Below are 20,306 nucleotides of genomic sequence, written 5' to 3'. Positions count from 1 at the left end.
TGAGGACCAAGCAGGTCCACCTAAGGCACCAAGCGCAAAATGGTGGGTGGTGAAGCTCGGGGGGCGTGGGTCACTAACGTCGGCCGGTTGGTAAAAACATGGGCAAAAAAATTTGAAAACACGGGCAAAAAAGTTTGGAAACATTGCCCTATCGATCCCTCCTTCAGTTAATCTTGACTATTAGGCAGTCATTGTGCTGGCTCTTTGGCAGAACGATTCAAATCCCATTTATCTTTCCCCAGTCAAGGTATTTACCCAGTTCTCCAATTAAACCTGTTTCCATTACTCTTTCAGATAGTGCACTCCAGATCACAAGAGCAAAAGTTCCCTCCTGTTTGTAATTCAGCACACGACGAACAATGGATACAATTTTAAGTTTAATTGCAAAACAGCAGTGGCGCGTTTTATTTAAAAACACGTTTAATTAATAAATACATTGGGCCAAATTGACACCGGCTTTATTGGCAGTTGTGAGTTCGAACACAGGAGAAATATCAGGCGTGGCATGTTTCTAATCAGCAGGTTTTTTTTTTGCAAATCCTGGTGTTCTCTTTTCTGAATAACTGAGCCGGTAAACAAGTTAATCTTGTAAAGGTCTGATTCCGAACACACAAAAACTGCACCGCTCCATCTAAACATGCAGCAACTTGTTCCCTTCCATTCCAGAACCTCCACTCAGCCGAAGTTTAAACACGACCTTGCCCAATGGACGGGCTGGGGAACTGACACTCCCACTTCTGTGGTCATCGCCAACATTTAGTGTAACCGGTTTTGGGGCACTCTAAGGACATTTCTTTGAAACAGGTTTTGCATTTCGCGGCTGTATTGGATAAAGCTCCAAAGGGCTCCCCCCCCCCGTTTACAAGGTGCCCAGAAGAGGTAGCGACCCCCAGGTTCTCAAACTGTTCACGCTGCCTGGCGCCGAGAGAGTCCACGGCACAGATGGGGATCTTGTATTCCGAGGTAAGCACTGGACTGTTGCCTGCACTAATTGCTGCGAGTGTGCTTTGAACTGTTCAGTAATCCGTGGCTGGGGTGTGATTGCTGCATTGAGAGTCACCGTCAACCTTTCCTGCCTTGTGCTTGTATGATTCTGCTCGAAACTCTTGAACTCTCGTGAAAACCGATTTAGGAGCCACCCACACCTTTGCAAATGAGGTGAAACTTTGGACGCCGATGTGAAATGTAACCAGCGTTATCTGTTTGTTAAAATATGAGAATGAGTTACATTTGTGATTTTTTTTTAAACATCTCTAAACGGCTCTTCTGGATTTCAAAAATGTGGTCAAATAAATCTTGCCTTCTGGATCCTTCCTATTAGGCTTTGCAGATCCACTCTTATCAGTGCTGACCTGTTCCCAGCCCAGTGGATTGTGCCAATAAATGTGTAAGGCTCTGGAATTTAAGGTGTGTCCAAGCTTCAGGTAAAAGTCAGCCTCGAAGCAGCTCCCTTCTGCTGCCACTGTCAATTACAGTAAGAAGTCTTACAACACCAGGTTAAAATCCAACAGGTTTGTTTCGATGTCACTAGCTTTCGGAGCGCTGCTCCTTCCTCAGGTGAATGACCACTGTCAGTTATGTTGTGTTGCAATATGCACGCTGGCTTATGAAGCAAAGCCAATTGCTGATGTTGGGCACGATGGGTGGTATGGTGGCACAGTGATAAACCCTGCTGCCTCACTGTGCCAGGGGCACAGGTTCAATTCTGACCTTGGATGACTGTGGATCTGACCTTGGATCACTTTATCCCCTGTGTCTGCATGGGGGTCCCCCCGGTTTCCTCCCACAGTCCAAATATGTGCAGGCTAGGTGGATTGACCATACTAAATTTAGCCCCTTCGTGTCCCAATGGTTAGATCGGGTTACTGGGATGGGATGGGGTGTGGGCCTAGGTGGGCTGCACTTCCGTGTGGCGAGAGCGGAGGAACGTTTCACAACTGGCGCGTCCCTTCCAAATTCGTCCATACATGTCGGATCGGTTTTTGTTCCACAGAATCTTTAATGCAGCAGGAGGCCATTCCGCCCATTGAGTCTGAGCTGGATCACACCTGTTGTGCACTTTCTGAACAACTTGAACGAGTATAGAAACCTCCTTCTGCATTGTTTTCATTCAGAACATTCGGGGCAGGCCTCTCCGTCGGCAGCATCCTCCGCTTCGCCGGCAGTGCACTCGCGTCTGTGGATTTCCCGACGGTGTGGGGGTGGCCACGATCGGAAACCACATTGGATGGCATCCAGGACGGAGGATCCCATGCTGGTGGGTGGGGTGCTGCACCAGAAAACAGGTCTGGCAGGACTCCGAATCCCACCTCCCTGTCTGTTCTGCCTCTGAAAGTACTGTCTAATTTAATTCCACACCCAATGTTTTACCCATAACCCGAGTCTTCAAGCACATGGCCAATTGACCTTTTGAAAGTTACTGGGGAATTTGATTCCTCCAAACCTTCAGGTGCTATCTTCCAAATCCTAATAACTTTCTGTCACAAAATTCCCTTTAGTTATTTTCTACCAGGGAGGAGGAGGAGGAGGGGATAGAAAGGAGTAACAATCCGGGATAAACCTGAGACTGAAACTGCTTAGCATGAGCTTTTGACAACTGTAGTTTTCAGTGGAGCTACTGGATATCTGCAACTCGCGTCTGATCACTGATATTCAGCACCAGCTTTTACCTCTGGGAGGTAAGAGGCTGGAGACCTCCATTTGAGATGCTCCAGGTTCTATAGAATTTGCATTATAGAATTTACAGTGCAAAAGGAGGCCATTCGGCCCATCGAGTCTGCACCGGCCATTGGAAAGAGCACCCTACCCAAGCCCACACCGTCGCCCTATCCCCATAACCCAGTAACCCCACCCAACACTAAGGGCAATTTAGCATGGCCAATCCACCTGTGATGAATGGTTACTGTAACACTGTACCCTTGTCATCATGTAAGGTGATGTCCCCTTTAAGACCGGGCTTGGAACCCTGGGGAACTCCGCCTCCGCCCATCTGGGAGCCGTATATAAGGAGCCGCCTTGTGGGCAGTGCAGCAGTTAGCACACGTCTCAGCACTAGTCTAGTTCTTAGTTTATTAAAGCCTTCTTTACTGTTTACACTCTATGCGTCGTTATTGAGGGTACCACAATTTAATAAACTAAACTACATCAAGATGGATGCAGGCCTAAAACCAGAGAAGCTCAACCTGGAAGCACGGACACCGGAGGCATTGGAAATGTTTTAATACTGGCTCCGATGCTTCGAGGCTTACCTGGACTCCTCAGAGACTCCCATCCTGGGGCTGCGCAAGCTGCGTCAACTCCACGCCCGGGTGAGTCACAGAATCTCCGCCACGCTCGAAAAGGCAAAGACTTATGAAGAGGCGGTCGAGCTACTCCGCAAGCGGTTCGTCAAGCCTATCAACGTGGTGCACACCAGGCATCTGCTTTCTACCTGCCGGCAGCGCTCGGGGGAATCGCTAGACAAATTCGTCAAAAAACTCACCGCGCTTGCCAGGGACTGTGACCACCAGGATGTGACGGGGGAAGTCCATATGAACCTGCACATCAGAGATGCTTTCGTGTCTGGCATCCACTCAACCTACATCCGGCAGCGGCTACTCGAAAACGGGGCAAAAGACCTCCAGGACACGCTAACGCTCGCCTCTTCGCTGGAGGTGGCCCAACATAACTTGGGTACGTACCCCGTGGACTCTGCCAGCCCCCTCCCGGACTTCCTCAGACTCAGCCATATTACAGGCCTGCGCCACGCGGCGACCCGCTCATCATGGTGGCACACTGTGCTACTTCTGCGGGCAGGGCCAGCACCCACGCCCACGCTGCCCAACCCGCTCCACGATCTGCAGCGACTGTGGGAAGAAGGGTCATTTTGCGAGGGTCTGCCTGGCCAGACCCAGGGGCCAGCAGAACAAAAACCAGCCGGCCCGAAAATCTAGCTCTCAAGCCCACAGGCCTCTCAATGCGGCTGCGCACCGACCCGACACGCCCCCTTCTGACGCGTCATCAGCCTCGTGCAAAATCATGGAAGCGGCCATCTTGTCGGTGGCCATCTTCTCGACCCGACACGCGCAGCTGCAGCAGCGGCCATTTTACGAGTCTGACTCGGCTGAGGACTCCGACTACCCGCTAGTGGGAGCGATCACCCTCGGCCAAAACACCTGCAGAACTCTATGATGCAGGTCCAGGTCAACGGGCGCGACACTGCATGCCTCTTCGACTCCGGGAACACGGCGAGCTTTATCCAACCTGAAACGGTAAGGCGCTGCTCCCTGCGCACCCATCCCGCACCCCAAACCATAGCCCTCGCATCCGGGTCCCACTCGGTACAAATCAAGGGGTACTGTATCGCGATCTCTCAATCCAGGGCGCCAAGTACACCCGTTTCAAATTTTATATCCTTCCCCACCTCTGTGCCCTCCTGCTGCTCGGACTGGATTTCCAGTGCAGCCACCAAAGCCTGACACTGAAGTTCGGCGGACCCTTGCCCCCCTCACAGCATGCTGCCTTGCAACACTGAAAGTCGCACCCCCCTCGCTATTCGTGAACCTCACTCCCGACTGTAAGCCCGTCGCCACCAGGAGCTGGTGGTACAGTGCCCAAGATATGACTTTTATCAAGTCAAGAGGTTCAGCGTTTACTGGGAGAGGGGGGTCATCGAGGCTAGCAACAGCCCTTGGAGAGCGCAGGTGGTGGTAGTCCGGTCCGGGGATAAGAAACGGATGGTCGTGGATTATAGCCAGACCATAAACCGATTCACGCAGTTTGATGCGTACCCCCTCCCTCGCATCGCAGAAATGGTAAATCGGATCGCCCAATACAGAGTATTTTCCACGGTCGACCTCAAATCCGCCTACCACCAGATCCCCATCCGACCAAAAGACCGCCCCTATACTGCCTTCGAAGCAGCCGGCCGGCTCTTCCACTTCCTCAGGGTCCCCTTTGGTGTCACAAATGGGGTCTCCGTCTTTCAAAGGGCGATGGATCAAATGGTGAACCAGTACGGTTTGCGGGCTACATACCCGTACTTGGACAATGTCACCATCTGCGGCCATGACCAGCAGGACCATGACGCAAACCTCAAAGTTCCTCCAGACCGCCCGAGCCCTTAACTTGACCTATAATGAGGAAAAATGCATTTTCTGCACAACCCGGCTAGCCATCCTCGGCTATGTCGTGGAAAACGGGGTCCTAGGTCCCGGCTCCGACCACATGCGCCCCCTTGAAGAACTCCCCCTCCCCCGCAGCCTCAAGGCCCTCAAACGGTGCTTGGGGCTCTTCTCCTACTACGCCCAGTGGGTCCCCAAGTATGCGGACAAAGCCCGCCCCCTCATAAAGACCACCGCTTTTCCCCTCTTGGCTGAGGCTCGATTGGCCTTCAACCGCATCAAGGCCGCTATGCGTGCGGTGGACGAAACTATCTCCTCCCATGTAGAGAGCGATGCATCAGACATCGCCCTGGCTGCTACCCTCAATCAGGCAGGTAGACCAGTAGCATTCTTCTCCCGGACCCTCACCGCCTCCGAGGTTCGACACTCTGCAGTCGAGAAGGAGGCACAGCCATTGTGGAGGCTGTGTGGCCCTGGAGGCACTACCTAGCCGGAAGGAGGTTCACCCTCGTCACCGACCAACGGTCGGTCGCCTATATGTTCGATAACATGCAACAGGGCAAAATAAAAAAGACGATAAAATGTTGAGGTGGAGGATCGAACTCTCCACCTACACGTACGATATCAAGTATCGTCCAGGGGAGCTCAACGAGCCCCCAGATGCCCTATCCCGCGCCACATGCCCCAACGCGCAGGACGACCGCCTGCAAGCCATCCACAATGACCTCTGCCACCCGGGGGTTATCCGGCTCGTCCATTTCATCAAGTCCCGCAACCTACCTTACTCAACCAAGGAGGTCAAGGCCATGACCAGGGCCTGCCAGATCTGTGCGGAGTGCAAACCGCACTTCTACCGGCCAGTCAAGGTTCGACTCGTGAAGGCCTCTGGGGCCCTTTGAGCGACTGAGCGTGGAAATCAAGGGGCCCCTCCCGTCCACCAATCGTTATGCCTATTTCCTCACCGTGATCGATGAGTTCTCCCGCTTCCCATTCGCCATTCTCTGCCCCGACATGACCTCAGCCACTGTGATTAAGGCACTGCACCGCATCTTCACTCTGTTCAGTTTCCCCGCTTATATCCACAGCGACCGGGGTACATTGTTCATGAGCGATGAACTGTGTCAGTATCTGCTCAACAAAGGCATTGCCTCGAGCAGAATGACCAGTTATAACCTGCGGAGAAACGGGCAGGTGGAGAGGGAGAACGCGACAGTTTGGAAGGCTGTCCTTCTGGCTCTACGGTCAATAAGTCTCCCAACTACCCGCTGGCAGGAGGTCCTGTCCGATGCCCTACACTCCATTAGGTCACTCCTCTGCACGGCACGAATGAGACCCCTCACAACCGATTGTTTGTCTTCCCCAGGAAGTCTACCTCCGGGGTCTCGCTTCCACCTTGGCTGACTGCTCCGGGACCTGTTCTTCTCCGGAGGCACACGAAGAGCCATAAAACGGACCCCCTGGTCGAAAAGGTCCGATTACTCCACGCCAACCCCAGTTACGCCTACGTTGAGTACCCTGACTGCAGGCAAGATGCGGGTTCCCTCCGGGATCTGGCACCCGCTGGATTCCCCACTACAGACGCCCGTTCCCATGCTGCTCCCCTGCAGGACCTGGCACCCCCTCCCGGCCGCACTCCCCGTTGGTAAGCACCTACTGCGCGCACCCCCCCTTTACACACCCCGCCTGCACCGCTACCCCCCCCCCCCGGCCCCGACCGCCGTGCTGCCGGACGTACCCTCAACCAAGACGTCAATGTCCGCCGCACCACCGCCCGAACTGAGGAGGTTGATGAGGACGATCCGGCCACCGAGACGGATGGACTTATGATGGCACTTCACCCCGCTGGACTCTTTTATTTTTTTAAACGGGGGGTGAATGTGATGAATGGTTACTGTAACGTTGTACCCTTGTCATCATGTAAGGTGATGTCCCCTTTAAGACCGGGCTTGGAACCCTGGGGACCTCCGGCTTTGCCCATCTGGGAGCTGTATATAAGGGGCCGCCTTGTGGGCAGAGTAGCTGTTAACATACGTCTCGGCACCAGTCTAGTTCTTAGTTTATTAAAGCCTTCTTTACCGTTCACACTCTAAGCGTCGTTATTGGGGGTACCACACCACCTAACCTGCACATCTTTGGGCTGTGGGAGGAAACTGGAGCAAATCCACACGCGCACGGGGAGAACATGCAGACTCCGCACAGACAGTGATCCAAGCCGGGAATCAACCCTGGGACCCTGGAGCTGTGAAGCAATTGTGCTAACCACTGTGCTACCGTGCTGCCCATCTACTGTCCCTCCATTTGGTTTCTTTCAAAATGCATCACTTCACACTCAACTGCATTAACGTGCACCTGCTACCTGCCTTTGTCTATTTTACAAGTTTGCCCATGTCCTTGTATCTGCTACTATCCTGTTCACTACTTGTGTCACCGCAAACTTCAAAATTGTATTCAGCATATCCAAATCCAATATTTCTAACAAGCAAAGCAATGGTCTAATCTTGACACCGGGGGGGTGGGGGGTGGGGGGGGCATTTCTCTCAGAAAAACATTCATTCACCTCTACTTTCAATGATCCTTCAATACCCTGTGCTTCCAATTCCTGAGTAACTAGGGCATCCAGAAGGTGCAAAGCACTGACCAGGTGCAGTCATTATGTTTGGAAATACAGCAGCCAATTTGTGCACTGGAAATTAATGAAAGATTAGATCATGTTATCAGTGGTTGAGGGAAGATGTTGGACAGGATACCAGCTCTTCATTGAAGCATCTTGCAGTCTTTAACTTCCACGACAGTTTAATGCCTCATCCACACTCTCAGTACTGCATCGAAATGTTAGGCTGTATTCTGTACCCAGGTCCAGAATGAGAATTAAATCTTTATTTTTTGTCCCTGAGGTAAGAATGCTTTAACTGTACCAAACTGATCATACACAAAGCCATAACTGCTCTCAAAAGGTGTGGTTGAGAGCATTTCAAACTTTGTGAAAGCTTCATTTTTTTCAGTAAGTACAGGAACAGAGATTAATTTTTCTTTCACAATCCTTGACACCATTGTCCATACAGACCACAACACCCTCAAGTCCTCAATGTGTTCTTGCCTCCCAAAATCCATGCCCATCGTTCCTAGAATTCCAGACTTGGAATTCCTCCAACCAGGTTTCTGAAACAACTTTTCTAAAAATCTCAGGTCACATAATGTGACCTTGACAAAAGTGAACAAATCCCAGGAGTGTGATGACCTTCGATGGCAACATTTTCTTCTAGGTGCAGCTCCAGATTTGGCCACCACTCCCCAGTGACACAGCTGGTCCTCTGATTGGCCAGCAGTTGCTGAGGTGGGAGGCACCATCCCTAAGAGCAAGCAATTACCTGCCTGATCCCTGTAAAATGTGGCTCTGGGTCCCAGGATGCCCCCAGTTTCAGGCCTGTGATTTGGAAGCCCAGTCCCAAAGGCAAAATTCAGGCAGTTAGCGGACTGAAATAGTCAATTGAGTAAAGACCATACTGAGGGCAAATGATTCAGATTGATGAAATGATGGGGTTTGTGAATGAAGTAAGGGGTTACAGTTAAGAATTTATTGTAAAGTAGTAATAACTGAAAAGTCTGTTGAAACCTTTAACTGGAACAGATGTCAAAGGAACAGGATGTTTCCAATAGTTTCTATTTTTAAAGAAAAAGTAACAGATAATGTCTTAAATGAAACATTTGCTAAGCACCAAAGGGTTGGAATTAGGATGGTTTTCTATTCGGAGAAGAGACCAATCTCTCTACCATCAGCACATGTTGAACAGTCCCGATGAGAGATTTTAGTTTACAAATTGGTTTTCAACTGGTTAGAAAGAAGCTTGTACCCATGGTGGAGAGTGAAACAATTGAAAAATATTGTAGATGCTTGAAATTCAAAATTAAAAACATATTATGCTGGCAAACACCCATCTAGTCGGGCAGCATATGAGCAAAGAGGGGGAAATGAGAGGAATTAAAATTTTGGGTCGACGAATGAGGTTTCACCAGGGCAATTTGGTGTGGCTAATTCACCTACTCGCACATCTTTGGGTTGTGGGGACGAAACCCACGCAAACCGGGGGAGAATGTGCAAACTCCACACGGACAGTGACCCAGGGCCGGGATCGAACCTGGGACCTCTGCGTCGTGAGGCAGGAGTGCTATCCACTGTGCCAACGTGCTGCCCTGTGAAATGTTGGGCTGAATTTTAACTCCATAAATTACGGGAACCGAGGCGGAAAGTGTGAGTGATATAACAGGGAGCTGAGTCAGGCTGTCTGTCTTCCCATCCCTGGTAAAACTACCAGGGCAGGCTCCATGGATCTGAGCAGCTAATTTTCATATTAAAGGCCCCAATCGGGCTATTAATATGCATTCTGCCAGTGACCTGACAACCTTCCACAATGTGGGGAGTGTGGTGAACCACTGTTATTGTAGTTCGTGTTGTTCCACTTTTATTTACAGCGCTGTATATATTCTCTGTTACTGTTTGTTCCATTGTTACTGTATTATATATTGTTGTTCTTCCGTGGCTCCGCCCCACTGGGTGTTGTATATAGTTGACTGATCTGTCGCCCTGTCTCCAGTCTGGGTTCAGCAGCAGATAGGCTACATCTTGGAGTATTAGAACCATTACTTCGTCTTCTGCAACTTGCCTTGTGTGTAATTGATGGTGCATCAGGGAGGCAGAACGTGTTTGGGGAAGGAAAAGCAGCCCAACAATCCCTCCGGGAGGAAATTGCTGAACAGTAGTGCAGGCAAGAGGGCCTGAATGGCCTACCTTGCTCCGAACCTAATTTGATCATATCGGCTGTTAATATCTAATCGGTTCTGGGGTTCTTTTTCCAGATTTTTATTTTTTATTCGATCCATAGCCAATATGCAGATTGGACAGGGCAAGACATCAATACATCTAATTCTTTGCTCCAATAACCAATTCAAAATTGAATCCAATTCATGGTCTCCACAACAGACATACAAGATCCAAGCTGACAAGGAAAGGCATTGCACCTCATCTTGTGTTTGATCTTAGCCAGAGAATGTTAAATACCTAGTGGGTAAGGTGAACAGATGTTGGGTATTGATTTAGTTAATTATAATCAGATGTGTATAGAAAGAGTCAGCCAGCACCAGGGGAGACTGAGTTGATTTATAAGGTCTGTGGGCGAATAATAAAGTCTCTAACAAATCAATCTAGTCTCTGTCATCAGAACCAGGTTCGGGGGTCCTCTTATCATTGGTAACAGAGAATGGTTGCCTGAAAATGAAGTTTGAAGACTTGAGATTTACTTCCAGACAAAAGATTAATAGAGTTAATTTATTTTTGAGAGAAGACTGCAGTTGGAGTCTCTTAGAACGATGACTGAAACCAGGTATATTGTGGATGGATATGATTTTCCTTCACTGCTTTGTGAAACAGAACGTTATGATTGATGGAAAAATGACATGGGTTACATCCTTACATAGAAAAAGCAAGATCTGGCTTTGGCCCTTTCACTTCCCCCCCTGAAGCAGGACCAAGTGCAATGTATTTTCCGCAGTAGAGGCTCATCAGTTGGACACCCTGAGGAAGGTTTGGATACACTATTAAAATTCATGGACAAAATCTATATGGAAGATGACATTGAAGCATAAATGGGAGAAGAGGTGGGGGCCAGGACGTGGGCGGCAGCCTTGTGGAGGGTGAGCATGTCCGTGTCATGTGCGAGGTTAAGACTCATCCAGTTTAAGGTAGTGTATAGGAGGGCTCATATGATGGTGGCGAGGAGTAGGTTCTTTATGGGAGTAGGTGTGGGCGATATGCAGTGGTGGGAAGGGGGAGGGGGGGGGTTGCTGTTGGGAGGGTCGCAGGGCCATGAGTCGCAGGAAGTAATGCCAACGGTCGCAGCCAGCTTTTATACAAATGTCGGCCTTTAACTGGCTTTCAGAATGCTGGCCGTCCCATGCATGCAAGCCCTCTTAACAGCGCACAGGCCCAGCAACAAGCTATGGAGTCTTCCTGCGTGGAGTGCCGGCAGGGAGCAGGTCCCATGTCTAAAACACTGATGTCACGTGCCCTTGGCTGAAGTGAGACTCCTTCATTTTGTTAGCAGCAAACAAGCAACAGGACTGAACAATTTAAAATGTACTGTTTGGTATTTGGTAATAAGGAAGAGAGGGCCAGAGACACAAACAGGCCAGGATCTCACAACTAAATCTGTTGGAGAGTGCGGCGCAGGAGAATCCACCAAAGCAGTGGTGGTGCGAGCTGTTCAGGAGAGTCCTCAGCAGGACAAATCGGTTCTGGTGTGAGCTCCAGGGCCCATTTAAGAAGTAGCTGAAATCAAGAACAAAGCAGTTTGGCTTTAGTAATTGTGTCAATGCAAATCAGGATGCAAAGCCCCTGTCTGTTATTTGCAGGGAAGTACTGGCAAATGAAAGTTTAAAATCCTCAAAACATCCAACGGCATTTGAAGACTAAGCATGACAAGTTCGAGGACATTTTTTTTCAAAGGATGCAGCGAGAACTTAAATCGTCAGCGGAAGTCCTCAGCAGCAATGTTACGTTGAACAACAAAGTGCAGTTAGCCTCTTGTACATGGTAACTTAATGTCTAGCTAAAGAGAAAGTACCTCAGGCTGCAGCGAAGAGATTAAAACTCCTTCTGTGGAGGGGACTTGCTAAAGTGTGATGTGGATTCTTTAAATAAGACCGAAGTCAAATAATATGACAGTTCTACTTGTTTTAGATTCAGTTATGATAACACTTGAAATCACTAAAAAGATTCGTAATTCTGTGTAAAATAGCAGGAGTAAATCACTATCAGTATTTGAGTGAAATACTTTTACTGTTAAGCAAGTCTTCAATGCAGAAGGCCCAAATGAAGTTTGACATGGAGCATAGCGAAGCAGTTGTCTTTGGGAGATCTGCAATTTACACAGTCGGGTCATTGTTGTACTCCTTAAAGCTTATCTCTAGACAGAATGCTAGAGGTAATAATGGCAGCTGGGGATTTAAAGGAGAAACAAATTATTACCAAACTACATCGACAATTTGCACATCCCTCTGGCAGTAAGTTATAGATTGTTAAAGGATACAGGGGTACTGGATGAGGAATACACTAGACTTGTTTGAGGCTATTAGTGAAAAATGTCAAACTTGCAAGAAGTACAGGAGAACGCCACCGTGACCAGTAATAAGTCTTCCGTTAGTGAGATACTTTAATGAAACCTTCGTGATGGACTTCCAGCACGGGATAAAGAGAAATATTTTTCTTACACATTTTGTAATTGCAGCAACAACTATGTCAACGGTAATTGGTAGTAAAGACCAAAAGGAATGCAGCTGGGAGCACCACCTAAATTCTTAATGGGACGATGGAGGAGTATTTGCCAATGGTGAATTTAGGAGTATGTATGCAAATCTGAGCAGAAAGTCCTTTTTAGCAATGGCTAAAGAACTACTTGTGAGAGAAATCACGCCGTGATTGATGAAATGCCCCCAAAAAACGTCGCTGACCAACTAAATAGTAAATTGTCAACTGCTCTAGCCTGGGCAGTACATGCAAAGCGCACTTCATGGTGTCCCTATCTGTCTGTGGCAGACCAGGTGTATTCAATTATGTGGGACCATCCCTGGGCTTTGGCGTGGACTATCATTAGTTCTATTTTTGCAGAATATTTGAATGCCGCACATACGGAGGGGAGAGCATTTATTAAGGTAGAAACAATCCGGATGTCTTTAAGGTATGAAATCGGGCCATCAGAGATTAATTTTAAGCCCCGGGACATGGCGTATTATAAAAGAGAAAGGCAGAAAGAATGGAGAGGTTAATGGCACTGATGGCAAAATGATCTTGCAACAACGGCATTCCACATGGCTTATTGCAGATTGATGGAACCTGAACAGATGCTGAAAACTGAAAATGCACCATGAACTACGTACATGTGGACACACACATGCACTGGGTGTGTACAAACAACAGATTGTGGCAGATAACGGGCTAACTGAAGGTAGATCAAGTGATGGTGAAGATTAGGATAGGGCCATTTCTCTCCAAGATCAACTACCAAAAGTTGAAACTAGGGTGACCGGTATGTCAGAAGGGGCGAGTGAGTGGAGGGAAGTCACCATAGTAGGAAGGGCAGGAAAGGCCACAGGGAAATACAAAAACTGGCTGAATGTATAAAACAAAGGGCAGAATATCAGATCTCTGGATTGACAGAAGGAAGTAAAAATGTGGTAAACTTACTGCAAGTTCAGACAGTGGGCCTAATGGTGACCACAACCCAAGGAAGAACTTAGCCTAGTCATAGGAGGAACAGGGTTGATTAGTTCAGAAAGGACATAAGCAGGGAAATCATTTAACGAGAGCAAAACCCAAAGAACCGACAGAATGCCACAAGAAGTAGGAGACCCCACAATAGAGAAGCTGTAGTGGCCACAAGTTAGATGGTAAATTGGTAAAAGAGGCAAAATAGACAGTTTGGCGTATATACTGAGATGCCAGACAATCTTCCCAATGGTACGTAGAAAGCTAAAGCCAGACTTGCAGCTCGGAGATTTGAGGAACAACTGGGCGACCAAGAAGATTGAATAGACTTCACAACAGCAGGAAAAGTACATAGGGCGGTAGCACTGTGGCTTCACAGTGCCAGGGTCTTGGGTTCGATTCCCGTCTGGGTCACTGTCTGTGCGGAGTCTGCACGTTCTCCCTGTGTCTGACTGGGTTTCCTCCGGGTGCTCTGGTTTTCTCCCACTAGTCCCGAATGACGTGCTGTTAGGTAATTTTGACATTCTGAATTCTCCCTCTTGTGCACCCGAACAGGTGCCGGAATGTGGTGACTAGGGGCTTGTCACATTGGAATGTAAGCCTAGTTGTGACAATAAAGATTATTATTATTTTGAAGATTTTCCTAGCTATTTTAACAACATACTCATGGGAGTATAAATCCATTGACATTAAAGCAGAATTTTTTGAAGAAGTATTCTTAAAACCTCCAAAAGAAGCAGGAGATGGGGAGCAGAAATGATGGAGGCTAAATAAGTGTGTTCATGTGCTAAATGATGCATCCAGGGCATGGTATTTATACAGTTGGTTCCGTCTTACTAAAAGGCAGCTGCCTTCAGCTCAAAGCAGGTCCAGCGATGTTTAATTGCGACAATGAAGGAAAACTAGCAGGCATTTTCTTAATGCAGGTGGGGGAAATGAATCTGTGACATTTGAGATGGATAAAATAATAAAGTAATTAATAATTGTAAGTCTTGCTTCTGGAGCTTTGAAGTACATGCGGTTGGATGTTAGGCAGAATAAATTGGGAATAACCCTGACTCAACAGTCTTGTGTAGAGATGTTAATAGGATCCTTATTTAATCCAACCAGATCCTCACAAAAGGAAGACTCTACAACCAAGGCAGAAGCAGATCAATTAAGACGCTTGATTGGGGAATTAAACTGGTTACGCAAACTATCATAGATTATCATAGAATTTACAGACTATGCCGGACAAGTGCTATGATGTATTAGAATTAAGCGCTGAAACCTGAAATATGTTTACTGTTGGGAAAGTGCTAAAAAAGACATTGAAGAAATTAAGTTTTTAGAAGAATGTGTGCGTACAGATTTCCAGACCTGGGTGACCCAGAACGGCTAAAATTAGTCTTTTTTGGTGATGTCTCATGTGAACCATCCAGATGGTTATTTGTGAACAGGATTCATCATGTTTTTAATAGGAAGAAAATATAAATGTTGTCCAGGCAATAGGAAAAAATAGTCGTCAAAAACACCTTTGCTGCGGCCCAGGATAAATGCAGATGGTGGAAGTGGTAGATACGATTATGTCTTTATCAAGTATTTTAAAGGAATTCTTATATAAGGGGGCAACAGGGGAAAATGTGCCCATATAGAATGTTATTGAGATGACCGTTCACAGAGTTCATGGAAAAGAGTTTGAGGATTGATCTTAAGAGTATAAAAGAGATATTGGAAAGGAAAGAGATTTTCAAAATAAAATGGGTCGGCACAAGTCTTCTGGTGCTTCGCAAAATACATTGTCGGATCTCCTTGGAGAGGAAGCCTTGTGTTTTACTGGATTATGCAAACACAGAAATGTTAATGTTGTAACCTTGTATTCTGTATTTTTTCCTTATGAATAGTCTGTTTTGTAGATCAATCTAAAGAAGAGGGGATTCTGATATGTTTTGTTGGATGTTAAAGACCTAGTAGTTAAAGGCAATATGGTGAATAGGTACTGGGTATTGATTAGTTTGTGTATATAAAGAAGCACCCTCAGGAACTATATTTTTGCTGAGTTAAGTTTTCTTTAGTTAGTGTCCCACCAGGGGCTGACCACCCCCACCCCCCAACCCTAAAAGAGTATAGCCCGCACTGCGGAGAGTGTTACAGTGGAGAAGTAAATTTATGTGGCAAGTAATTGAACAGTCTCTACCAAAGCATTCCTAGTCTGTGTCTTCACAACCAGGTGTCGGAATTTCTCTGAACATGGCACCCTCCCCCCACCTAATTTTTTTTTTTGAACTTGCCTGGGAAAGATTGAAGACCCACTGCTTGCCACAACATTAGTGGGGCTGCTGAGGCCTCAAGAGCTGCCAGCCATCTGACCAGGCTGGCAGCATCAAGAGCCCGCACGCAATCCTTAATTGATGAGGTGGAGGCCTTAAGTAAAATTATGGGAGTGGGTCCCTGCTGCAGATAAAATGCAGCTTCAGGACCCCATTTTGTCTTGTTGGCATTCTGAAGATCAAGCCCATTATCTCTGTTTGCTTCTGTATTTGACCAACAATCGGTTTTTGAGCCTCTTGACCAATTGCATAGTACTTAAACTTTGGGGTGAATTGCATTCAGGAAGAAACAATGACTTTTAAAGATTCAGATTTTTCATTCCTCAGCCAATCTGCCAAGCAGCGTATGAAAATGATTTTCCGAAAGTGAGAAAATTGCTGCAGGAAAACCAGAATGTGAATACACAGGATGGGAAATATGGAGACACACCCCTTATCGCTGCAAGCAGAGCAGGCAGAGTTGAAATAGTACGGTATCTTCTGAGAAAAACAGCCAACGTCAATATCAAAAACAAGGTGAACTCTTCTCCCCCCCCCCCCCCCCCACAAGCTTGTCAAAATTGCAACGACGAAAGAGCATTTATCCTAATCTCTATTTTGCTGGGTTCCACATTTAACCAATACAATAGACATTGTGGATTGTTTTAACTGCAATTATGAGCCCTGTAAGACATTCAATTTCCTGTGACCGACTGGAAGAATTTCAAGTTTTAAGACTTTTAATAATCAAACTAAAAGCATTCCACACGGCTTATTGTTCAGTGGGCACCTTATATACTTCAAACTACAGGAAAGAACTCCATTTAAATTCTAAATTGACTGAAAGTCTTCCCCCCATGGTTATCATGTACTTACCCTGTCCCTTCAGTGGACACTTCATTCTCCACAAATCAATTTGAAGCTATTCTCAGTTCCCGATGGCTTGCTTCTGTTTTCCTTTTCCAGCCGAAAAGCCTCTCATCTCTGAGCAGGCTTACCCTGGAAATTCCTCCCTCTTGCTAAAGCCTGGTGAACCTTCCCGTTCCATGTAAATCCTCACTTCAATCTGAACGTGAGCTCCCACCTGCATTCTGCATGGTGGGCCGTAAGATTCTAGCTGCCTCTCTTTTTTGAAGTATAATGGTTCATAAAACCTGACATTCCGAACACCACTCCCCCTGTGAGACCTGGAGACTAACAGTCTACCCACTAGAGATGCACTTGGCATTGTGTACAGGTGTGAGGTCTTCCCAATAAGTGAACTTGCCCCCCACCAATAATCTTAAACAACCAAGCCACCCAAGCTGACAAACCTTTTACTGTTCTACTATCTTGCTGATTGTCTCAAGCAATCATTGCTCTGATCCATCTTCCTTACATGAGTGCTGTTGGGCGATTAACATGATGCCATCTGGGAGAAAGTCTGGCTCCACTTGAATTTTAATTTAAATATCGATACTGCTCGTGTAACAACATTTTTTTTGTGAGCTACTGCTTCATAATTGGCAGTGTTACACGTTGGATTTAATAATCCCTTGTAAATGTTGGCTGTTAAAAACAGCCTGGCGTAGACAGTAGGTGAAAGAATATTAAACTCGAAACATTCCGGAACATTAATACTTTTATTAGTAAATATTTTCTTTTGTATTTTGTTCAATTTTAAAGAAGGAACGAACATGTTTACATTATGCTGTCAAGAGAAGATTCTCTTTTCTGGACTACCTGCTGATCATTATTTTGATGCCCGTCTTGCTTCTGGGTTACATTATAATGGTAGGTATGAGGGTTTCCTTACTACATTTGCAGTATATTGTCTCCATCCAGGTTTTAAAATTGGCACGAGCCTAACTGAATTTAAATGGTACACAAAAGCTGTTGTAACTTGCAGTGGAATTACACTGAAGAGAAATTTTGTTGTCACTTTCTGTGCCGCTGCTTGCTATCTTTATTCATGAAGAATGTTTTTTTTCCCCGCTGAATACCATGGATGTCGGCATGTAAATTACCTTTCCGGGCAGCACGGCGGCGATGTGGTTAGCATTGCTGCCTCGCGGCGCTGAGGTCCCAGGTTCGATCCCGGCTCTGGGTCACTGTCCGTGTGGAGTTTGCACATTCTCCCCATGTTTGCGTGGGTTTCGCCCCCACAACCCAAAGATGTGCAGGGTAGGTGGACTGGCCACGCTAAATTGCCCCTTAATTGGAAAGAAATGAATTGGGTACTCCAAATTTTAAAAATGAATTGACCTTTCCCTCCCCAAAATGGAGGTCAGCTTGTACACCGAGTATAACAGTGGGTGTGGATGGTCACCATCTTCATCGCTCACCACAAGGGGTCTAATCTGTGTGGGCATGTCTTAAACTAGCTGGATACCAGAGCAGACTGCCTGAGAATGTTTTTCCCTCTGTTTGACGTTGTGGGTGCTATGCCTTGAGTGGATAGCTGCAAATGTTTGGTTACTGCTATGCTGTGATTTAAGCCCTCTGGGCATGTACCTTTAATTTTTCCCTAGCCGCAGTTTGTGGATATTTCCAGTCCTCCTGATGTAGTAGGCAGTTGAGGAAAGGGAACTGCCAAGGCTTCTTGCAACAATATGGATAAAATCACAATAAGTAATCCACAAAAAACGCCATTGAAAGTTCTTGCATTTTGAATGGAAATTTGGCTGTGCTCCCTTTCAGGCAGACAGTACTCCCCACCTGATCCTCCTTCCTTTGCTGCATGTGTATCCAGGATGCAGCATCAGAGAGAAGAGTAATTTCTTAAAATTACATTGTAGGGTGCGGTCCCCTTGGACAAATTGAGTGGTTTACTTTCACTATCAAAACCCCAAACATTCCAGTACAGGGAGATGCTTAGATTATCATAGAATTTACCATAGATTATCATAGAATTTACAGTGCAGAGGGAGGCCATTCGGCCCATCGAGTCTGCACCGGCCCTTGGAAAGAGCACCCTACCCAATGTCAACACCTCCACCCTATCCCCATAACCCTGTAACCCCACCCAACACCAAGGGCAATATTGGACACGAAGAGCAATTTATCATGGCCAATCCACCTAACCTGCACATCTTTGGACTGTGGGAGGAAACCGGAGAACCCGGAGGAAACCCACGCACACACTGGGAGGATGTGCAGACTCCGCACAGACAGTGACCCAAGCCGGAATCGAACCTGGGACCCTGGAGCTGTGAAGCAATTGTGCTATCCACAATGCTACCGTGCTGCTTGTCTCCTATTTTAATGAACCGCATTGGGAATAGAACATAGAACATACAGTGCAGAAGGAGGCCATTCGGCCCATCGAGTCTGCACTGACCCACTTAAGCCCTCACTTCCACCCTATCCCCGCAACCCAATAACCCCTTCTAACCTTTTTGGACACGGGGCAATTTAGCATGGCCAATCCACCTAACCTGCACGTCTTTGGACTGTGGGAGGAAACCGGAGCACCCGAGGGAAACCCACGCAGACACGGGGAGAATGTGCAGACTCCGCACAGACAGTGACCCAGTGGGGAATCGAACCTGAGACCCTGGCGCGGTGAAGCCACAGTGCTATCCACTTGTGCTGCCCGATACACCCATGGCTGACTCAATATTTGTACTGGGGATTAGTAACTAAAACCTATTTGTTTGAACAAGAACTCTATTTGCATATTGTTATCAAGTTTCAATGGTGAAATGCTGCTGAACGTCACAGCAAAATCTCTTTCTAAAAATGAAACTCGGGTGGGTGATTGAAGGAGCAGAGAGACTCGGTAGATTAAATTGATCGAATTACTGATACAAAATTATTTTCATCAGTAATTCCGATCAGACTGTCTTTCCTGCAGAGTGGTACCTAAAAGTATAAATCCTGGGACATAGAAACATGGAAAATAGGGGCAGGAGTAAGCCATTAAGCCTGCTTCCACCCCCCCCCCCCCCCCCTTCCCCCTATTCATTATGATCCTGGCTGATCATCCAACTCAGAAACCTGGTCTTCTTCCCCCTCTTTCTCCCCCCCCCCCCCCACACATATTGTTTTGGCCGAAACTGCTTTCTGTATGGTGGAGAATTCCACAGGCTCCCCACTCTTTCTCTGGGTGAAGAAATATCTCATCTCAGTCCTAAATGGTTCCCCATATCCTCAGGCTGTGACCCCTTCTCTCATCAAAAAAGCTCACCCAAAGGCTTCAGACAGAAAGAAATACAAACCTAAACAATTCCCTTAACTTTGTCCATTACGAACTGTGAGGCTTTTTGAATTTGTTCAAAATTTGGGATTTGCCTTTGCTTGTCTCTAATTTGCCTTGTGGTGTTTCTGCTAATTAGTGATGGTAAACTTAAGTTAATACTGAACTTAACCACATACATATTCTGACATGCATATTATCTGCAAGAACAGCAATGTTGCTCCATTCTTTCTAAAACACGAGCCTGGCACTGTTTTCATGCTTGTAACGTGACAGTTTTGGCTTTGAGTCAATGTTCGAGCTCCACTCCTTTGCCTCAATATATAAAAGATAATTGTCTGACCTCCCTTGTGGTGGGGTGGGGAGGTCTGGTGTAGGGTTTTCTGGAATGGCAGGCATGCACTGCACCTGATTTTCTAATCATTTAGTATGTGCCTATAGTTGGAAAATTATTTTTCAAAATTATTTACAACACATAGGTA

General features: G+C 46.9%; 1 protein-coding gene across 2 annotated transcripts in view; it reads left to right on the top strand.

Moving 5' to 3' along the window:
* The first annotated feature begins 702 nt into the window (after positions 1 to 702).
* ankrd22 (ankyrin repeat domain 22) overlaps positions 703 to 20,306 on the top strand; it is a 29,682-nt gene continuing 10,078 nt past the window's right edge. The window contains exons 1-3 of one of the 2 annotated variants that reach the window (XM_072478967.1): positions 703 to 963; positions 15,996 to 16,184; positions 17,313 to 17,420. In XM_072478967.1, the coding sequence (XP_072335068.1) occupies positions 943 to 963; positions 15,996 to 16,184; positions 17,313 to 17,420 (318 nt within the window). In that variant the 5' untranslated portion in view covers positions 703 to 942. The remainder of the gene's footprint in view (positions 964 to 15,995; positions 16,185 to 17,312; positions 17,421 to 20,306) is intronic. The other variant, XM_072478966.1, reaches the window with a different exon arrangement.

Source organism: Scyliorhinus torazame, chromosome 16, assembly GCF_047496885.1.
Source record: "Scyliorhinus torazame isolate Kashiwa2021f chromosome 16, sScyTor2.1, whole genome shotgun sequence".
Taxonomy (NCBI): domain Eukaryota; kingdom Metazoa; phylum Chordata; class Chondrichthyes; order Carcharhiniformes; family Scyliorhinidae; genus Scyliorhinus; species Scyliorhinus torazame.
This window is presented reverse-complemented; position numbering and strand designations above follow the sequence as displayed.